Raw genomic sequence first — 7,772 nt, forward strand, 5'->3', positions numbered from 1 at the left:
TTCCTGAAAATAATCATTACCAGTGGCAGATGGATGTGGCATAGGTGAATTAAGTGATACACTTACAAAAATACAAAAATCACTCTAAAAATCACAAAATAAAATGTTCCTTTGTGTTTATATAGACTCTGCTCTAAGGATTCTACTAAGATTCTACTTGAGAGCATTAACACTCATAGCGACAGTCACATCCCTGTACCAGCCATGAAATCTCAACAATAAATTCGATTTACAGTTTGTTTTAATTGAGCCCTGTGATGGACTGCCATCTGTCTAGACGTGTTTCCCTCACCTGTGGCCCGAGATGCTGAGTTAGGCGCCAGTAACCATGCAACCCTACAGAGGACAGGTGGTTTGGAGAATGGCTCGATGGCTGAAGTTCATTCTAATTGTATAATTTTTCTGTGTCTTTGATGTAGCAAGATGGAAAGGTATTAAGTACTACATTAAACTATACTTCAGGCAGGGTTTGTCATTTCTGTCCCTCGAGGGCCAGAGATGAGAACTCTGTTTTAAACAGTGTCATTTGATTCGACAAAAGTCTAGTCTAGTGTAGAATGAGTCATTCATATTTTGGACTGTTTTTCTGAAAGATAAAGTCTGTAAATTTAATCTAATTGTTTTTGTTGTGTATGACATGTCTTAAGGATAATAGGTGCAGCCAATCAAAAGCATTTCATAAATGCCCAATTGTTTCATCACGCCTTGTTTGGTATGATAATAATGTTGTGTCTAAATAGCCAATGTGACGACCTTAAATTTAAAGTAAACAAAATTTTAAAGTTGAAAAAAACAGCATATGCTGGTAAGGTAGGTTTTGAAGCTTGGATGCTGGTTCGAGCTGGTTTAAACTGGTCCTTAGCTGGTCCTGAGCAGGAGGGACCAGCTTATGACCAGCACATGACCAGTTTAAACCAGCTCGAACCAGCATCCATGATTCAAAACCTACCTAACCAGCACATGCTGTTTTTTTCAACAGGGTTAGCTGCACATCTGTTCATTGTTCAATTGATTAGCATTCCCTGTGTATTCTGTTTACTCAGGTCCATGTCTTGCGTTAACATTTATGGTGGTGTATGGTGATTTCCACAGTTTTTTTTAAATCTTTAATCTGCAGTGTTTTCCATCTGCGGCTCTTTGGATTTGTACTTGTCAAACACATAATTTCTATACATTTTTAAAGTGACCACTCTTAACTGATATCGAAAACATTAATAAAAATAACTTTTTAACGGAATAACAAATTCAGTTCGGTTTAAAAAAAAATAAATAATGAAAAGAATCAGCTGGGCAAATAAATGGAAGGAGCCTGTGGAAGCCTACAATACTTTATCAGATGTTTTCCACAATGTAATATGATGCATGCAGCAATTTATATATATATATATATATATATATATGCTGTCTTCATGATGAGACATTTTAACTTTGCACAACCGGTAACATGCAAAGAATGCATGAAAACAGGAAACAAAAAAGAAAAGAATAAACCCATTTGGCCCTTCGCCGATTAAATTGGTGGAAAGGAAGGAAGAAAAGGATGTGACGTGTGGCCAAGTATGGTGTGCTCTGCATTTCAAGCATCCACGTGCACACACACAGCAGTGAGTAGTGCACAAACACACACCCGGAGTTCTGTGCCTTGCTAAAGGGTTTCACCTCAATCATGGCACTGTATATTCACTCCCTCCAACTACAATCCCTACTGGTACCGAGACTCGGGCCCTCGACCTTTGGATTACAAGTCTGACACTCTAAACATTAGGCTAAGACTGACCCCAACTTTCTCTCCGCTTCCCCCTCCCTATGTGTGTAATGACACCATTCTTCCAGAAAATAAAATAAATAAATGATAAAAAAATAAATACATCAATAAGAGAATGATGATAGAAATAAATTTTTTCCTTGAACTAGGTATGTCTTATTTCATTGCTACTCTCTTCGTATGCACATTGTTTCACATTTTAGCCAGATGATGGCAGTACTGCTTCGTTTTTAGATGACTGAGTAAATCACGTGACGGAAACTGAACTAGATACTGCTACGTTTACAAGAAAATGAAAGTAACAATCAGCTGTACCGCTCTGTTAAAAGTCCGTCGCTACATTGCTCTATAAGACATAAGGAAGTAGATCACCTATTTGACGCATAGACAAGCGAAAGAGTTTCTTCAACAGCTCATCAACATGTCCTTTTTAAATGGTATGTTCACACTTTTTTGATCTTGATCAGTAAGAAATGCTACAAATTTGCTTGAATGTAAGAAATGTGATCACAGTATATTAGAATTAGTTAGGGGTCACTTAAGGTTTTGCTGTATCATTGTAGTGGATATAATCGCTAATCCTAACAAACTGACACAGAGTTTTAATTATTTTTGCTGCCTAGAAAGAAAACATTAATTTATAATCCATGTTGAAATACTTCTCCGAGTCATCTCTGAAAATGTTCAGAATAAGATGTTATAATATGTTGGTTATAAAGTTTAAATAAGAATGATTTTATGATTATTATTATAACATTAACAATAATATTACCATAGGAAATCAAAATGCCAAAAAAGAAGAAGACTTTGCTGCAAAGAAACTCAAAGCACTTCCCAATGAGCTTCTCCAGAGGGGTGGAGATGCAGTAAAGGTAGATCTACAGCGGAACAGACTCAAACAAATCAGTGGTATCACTCAACTGGAAAACCTGACAGAGCTCAACCTGTGCAGGAATGAGTTCACCGATTTCCCCACGGACATTAGAGGGTTACGCCAGTTGGAGAAACTTTATATCAATCAGAACAATATCAAAACTATTCCAGAAAATGTCTTTCCATCCTTGGAAAAACTTCGATTTCTAAAGTTGAGCACCAATCGGCTTGAAAAGCTACCCCAGGACATGAACAGGTGCCAACATCTCAACTACCTAAACTTGTCCAACAACTGCCTGAGGAATTTGGATCCTCTTGTGGGTCTTTCACAATTAAAAGAACTTTATGTCGAGAGGAACCAGTTAGCTGACCTACCAAACCTACTCTTTCAAAACAGTAGCTTAACTCTGTTCAAAGCTAGTGGTAACCCTCTTAGAAAGCCCCCTCAGGAGGTCTGTGCAGGGGGATTGAAAGATATCCAAAGTTACTTTGCAATGCTTGAGGCGAACGCCCCAAATGAGAAAACTGTGAAGACTATGTTTCTGGGGACCTCAATGGCAGGGAAATCCACTCTGTGCCGCAGTCTGAAGCAGGGTTGCCCTGTACGAGTGGCAGAGGAAGATCGTACTATAGGGATCGAAATCAGTGAAGTTGATAATGAGGGTATCCGATTTATCTTTTGGGACTTTGCTGGACAAGAGGAATACTACATCACTCATCATGTGTTTATAACAGCTCAAGCCTTTGTCATACTTGCCATCAACCTTTCCAGGTAAAGCCTTTTTTTTTAGCTAGATCTCACAGTGTAATATACTCTAACCACTAAACATATACAACTTGTTGAAGATGAATTATTTTATTAGCAAGCATCACTATTACTAAATAGTTAGATGTGTTATTTTTGCATTGTGGACTATAAAATGGGCAAACCCAGAATATTATACAGATTTAGGGGACTTTTTCACTGTTGGGCAAGTTGCCATAACACCCCAGCCACCAAATAGCAATGCATTAAACTTTTTTTTTTGTCAGTTACAACATGGATGCCCAGAGTTTCAAGGTGAATGTGGAATTCTGGATCAAAAATCTTCAGCTTAAGATACCAGACTCAGTAGTTCTGCTTGTGGGCACTCATGTTGACCAATGTACAGATGAGAATGATGTGAACGAAAAGAAAAAACACATCGAAGACCACGTGAAGGAAATGCTTGAAACACATAAAACTAATTTAGAGCGGCGTAAGAAGAACTTCCAGGATAAGGAGGACTCATCTTTGTACTATGACCAGATAAATCAGATTGAAAGACTGACTGAGTACAAACTAAAGGTAAATTGGCTTTGTAGTTGCTGTTTTAGAATCTAATAGAATTGAATAAAATGTGCTGCCACAATCTTCTTAATCTCCTTTTATTTTCAGGTACTTGACTTTGTACCTATAGACTGCACCAAAAAGGAGGACATTGTCAAGCTACGTACTCACATCAAAAATGAGGTTTTGAACAAAGCTGCATTCCCCAACATAGAACAGACAATACCTAGAAGCTACTATGAGGTGGAGAAAGATATCAAAGAACTTCAGAAAGACGGTGACATTGCGGAGCATGGTCAGTTTTTTTTTTTTTTTCTTTTTTTAGATTGCAATGTTTGGTGTATTTCTTCTTAAATTTATTAATTCTGAAATTTCCCCCCATTATCAGGAATTGTGAGTCAAAGCACCCTCTTGTATGAACTGAAGAACAGACATGTTACACTGGACGAGGACAAACTTAAGTTAATTCTGCAGTATCTTCACCGAATTGGAGTCATTATGTGGTACAAGGATATTCCAGAATTGGCTGGTTCTTTGTTTGTAGAACCAACATTCCTCATCTCATTGTTTAAGGTTCATGCATCAAACATTTAAACTACAACCATTAAATGTATTTGCATAGCCATACAATAATCAGTGTATAAATTCCTTCATCATTTATTTTCTTTTAATTCTGTCACAGACTATTGTGAGACATGACCTAGTCCAGGAACTGAACAAGATTTCCTCTGAGCAGCTGAAGTCAGAAAATGCACTTTCAGTACAGAAGAAAAGATGGATCAACGACTATAAACACAGAGCATCCTTAAACAATGTGGCTATCAGGATCCTGGTGCGGACTGAGCTCCAGAAGAATTATGGCATTACTGATAAAGAGCTAATTGAGGAGGTGGTTGGGTCCAATAAGAAAGAAGGAAGTCTCCTTTCACTACTAAAGCACTTTGATGTATGCTTGTCGACCAAACATAACAGTCCTCTCAATCCAAAAGCCAACGAATTCTGTCCGAAGAAAGATTGGGTGCCCTCAAATCCGATTGTGTATGAGCCAGATGCTTGTCTGTTCCCAAGTTACCTGCCAGACAACGAGCAGGTAGTGCAAAAGTGGGTATCAGACAATCCAGAGGACCTAAATATCCATGTTTACTTCCTACCTGAGATACCACATGGTTTCTTCCACAGGTGAATGCTTACACTTGTTTCTTTCAGAGAAAATAAAGAAATGCATGTCATTAAAGAACATTCCTGGTTTATTCACTCTATTAGCTGTCATGTTTTGCGGTCATGTATCATCAACCCAGATACCCTGATGATCAAAAAGTTCATTCAAACTGATTTGATTGTAACTAGTATTGACACTTGGATAACTAGTAATGACATGCAAAACTGATTCTTGCTTTACAGGCTTGTCATCAGGGCGTGCTCCTTATACTCTCCATACTGGATTGGAAAAGACCAGTGTGTGCTGTGCTGTGGTGACAGACGATTTCTGCTCAGAGAACGCCGTGATGAGGACCAGTTCATTGAGATCCGCTGCAAAGAGACTGAGCGTAAGTCCCCTGTTTTATTACATTTTATATAGCAATGATTGACATTTGTAGCCTCTCAAGCAAATACTTTGAATATACATACACTACTCTTCAAAAATTTGGGTTTGGTAAGATTTTTTTTTTTTTTTAATTAAAGACGTTTCTAATGGTCACAAAGGCTGCATTAATTATTATATATTTTTTCTATTATAAAATGATTAAATATATATTTTTTGACATCTTGCAGATACACATTGTTGGCACTAGGGGATGATGTTTTTGTCTTCTACACTGAATTAAATTCAGTTCACATTTATTTGTATAGCACTTTTCACAATACAAATCATTGCAAAGCAGATTAACAGAATTTTCTTCACAGATAATTCATTTATACATTATATTTAGGAGTAGCTTATCAGTGGTGACAATGTCAAGGTGATGTCCATTGTCCAGATGGCAGAAATATACAGTAAAAATCACTATTAACGGCAATGATTATATGTAGCGATCAAACTTATAGCACAGTTTGGTAGTTTTGTATGTTGGTTCATATATTTATTAAACCTATACTTAAATCATTGTATTTAATAATTTTCCCTCTTGTAGTTGAAACTTCAGAAGACATCCAGAAAGCATGGGAAGTGATAAGGGAGATTATGATACGGCTGAACAAACTGATAGAGCAGTGGCAAGGGCTGTACCTGACTGTCCACAGTCCCTGTAAATACAGCGACTGTGACGAATACTTTGAATGGAATGACTGGCAAGAATGGTTAGAAGAGTCAGGGACAAGCAAATTTAATATGTAAGTTGTGATGTGGTCTCATCAGAGCATTACATATTCATTTTATTAAAGTTTGTTTGACTCATCTTAGTTTTAAACATATTGAAATGAAATCAGGTGAACACTGTGTTTTGTCTTATAGAGGACTTGAGGAAAAACAAACTTGCCTTAATGGACACCAACGCAGGACGGAGTTGCTGTTCCCTAGAAGTAAATGCATTTATTTACAGAGAAATACAACATGCATTTAGTCTCCTGCCATTTATAATTCTGTAATATTTTCGTTTTCAGTTCCTGATGCTTCGACCTAAAGACAGGGAAAGGAACAAATAAGACTAATAAAAACTCACTTGACTTGATTGGGGAAAGGCTGTTAAAGCCCACATCAGACTACATATGTGTCATTCCTTAAATATTGTGAAACACAACTTGAACATATGTTTATGTACTGTAATTAATTAAAATACCAACTTGCACAGACAATAGCATTGTAATGTTTCCAACACGTTATTACATTAATTGTAATAGCTCCGAAACATTAAACATAGCCTATGTAATACTTACTACAGTTAATGTATATTACTTGATTTAGCATGAAACGGGGGAATCTAACGTTATTTTGGGGAACATACACAAGTTTTGTGTAGTCTCCTCTCAGTACGAAATTGTTCAGTGGATATGTTGTCTTGTAGAAACATATTGTCACCGCTAGGGGGTGATCTTTATACATTTACGTTTCACATTTTGTTTGAGGACTATTTGTGGAGGGTAAAGTATTGTTGCAGTGGAGTCCAGGCTTGAACATGTAATGAATTGTTCAATAAAATTATCCAGATACAAAAGTATCATTGGATTTACAATGAAGTCTCTTTCTGTCAGCCTATACATGCATGTTTTAAATTAGCTAAAAACTAAAAGTAGGCCTATGTTTTATCTTAACATGTATATTTTAACAAATTGCAGCATATATAGAGTTTAAATTATTTGATTTCACTTTATTTTGATAGTCTCCTTTAGACAATCTGTTCACTATAAGTAACTTTGCAACTACACATCATCTAACTCAGAGTATTAGTAGACTGTTAGGTTATGGTTAATAAGTTGATATGTACATGCAGAGTTACCTAGTTTAGTCAGTAGAATATCTGTTGGGGGACCATAAAGATAAAGTATTAGCAGATATTAAGCAGACAGTCTACTAACTACTCTAATGACTTGTAGTTACTTATAGTCACCCAAATGTCTAAAAGGGACCATCAAAATAAAGGGTTACCAGCTATTTTTATTGTTGTATGTTTTATTTTTTACTCACAAACTTTTAAAAAAATATTTAAAAACCTTTAAATCTGTTCATTTAAATCCCCCATCTGTTCATTCGTGTTCAGATTTTTACTTCATTATAAAGTACATAGCAAGCTGCCATTATCAGTTGATCTTGTTGGTAGTGCTGCTTACTATATACTAATGACAGCTCACTTGCAGCAGTCTTATAGGCTAGGCGCACACACACAAACA

The 7,772-nt window shown here is 36.5% G+C and overlaps 1 protein-coding gene across 1 annotated transcript; it reads left to right on the forward strand.

Annotated features, from left to right (window-relative positions):
• The first annotated feature begins 2,033 nt into the window (after nucleotides 1-2,033).
• On the forward strand, nucleotides 2,034-7,119 carry LOC306867663 (malignant fibrous histiocytoma-amplified sequence 1-like). Its single transcript, XM_079413463.1, has 10 exons — nucleotides 2,034-2,202; nucleotides 2,543-3,410; nucleotides 3,671-3,965; nucleotides 4,056-4,242; nucleotides 4,336-4,520; nucleotides 4,630-5,126; nucleotides 5,349-5,494; nucleotides 6,080-6,278; nucleotides 6,400-6,467; nucleotides 6,549-7,119. Exons 1-10 carry the CDS (start codon nucleotides 2,187-2,189, stop codon nucleotides 6,566-6,568), a joined length of 2,481 nt encoding a protein of 826 aa, XP_079269589.1. The 5' UTR covers nucleotides 2,034-2,186; the 3' UTR covers nucleotides 6,569-7,119.
• The last annotated feature ends 653 nt before the right edge of the window (nucleotides 7,120-7,772 follow it).

The sequence above is a fragment of the Barbus barbus genome (genome assembly GCF_936440315.1).
Source record: "Barbus barbus genome assembly, chromosome: 1".
Lineage (NCBI taxonomy): Eukaryota > Metazoa > Chordata > Actinopteri > Cypriniformes > Cyprinidae > Barbus > Barbus barbus.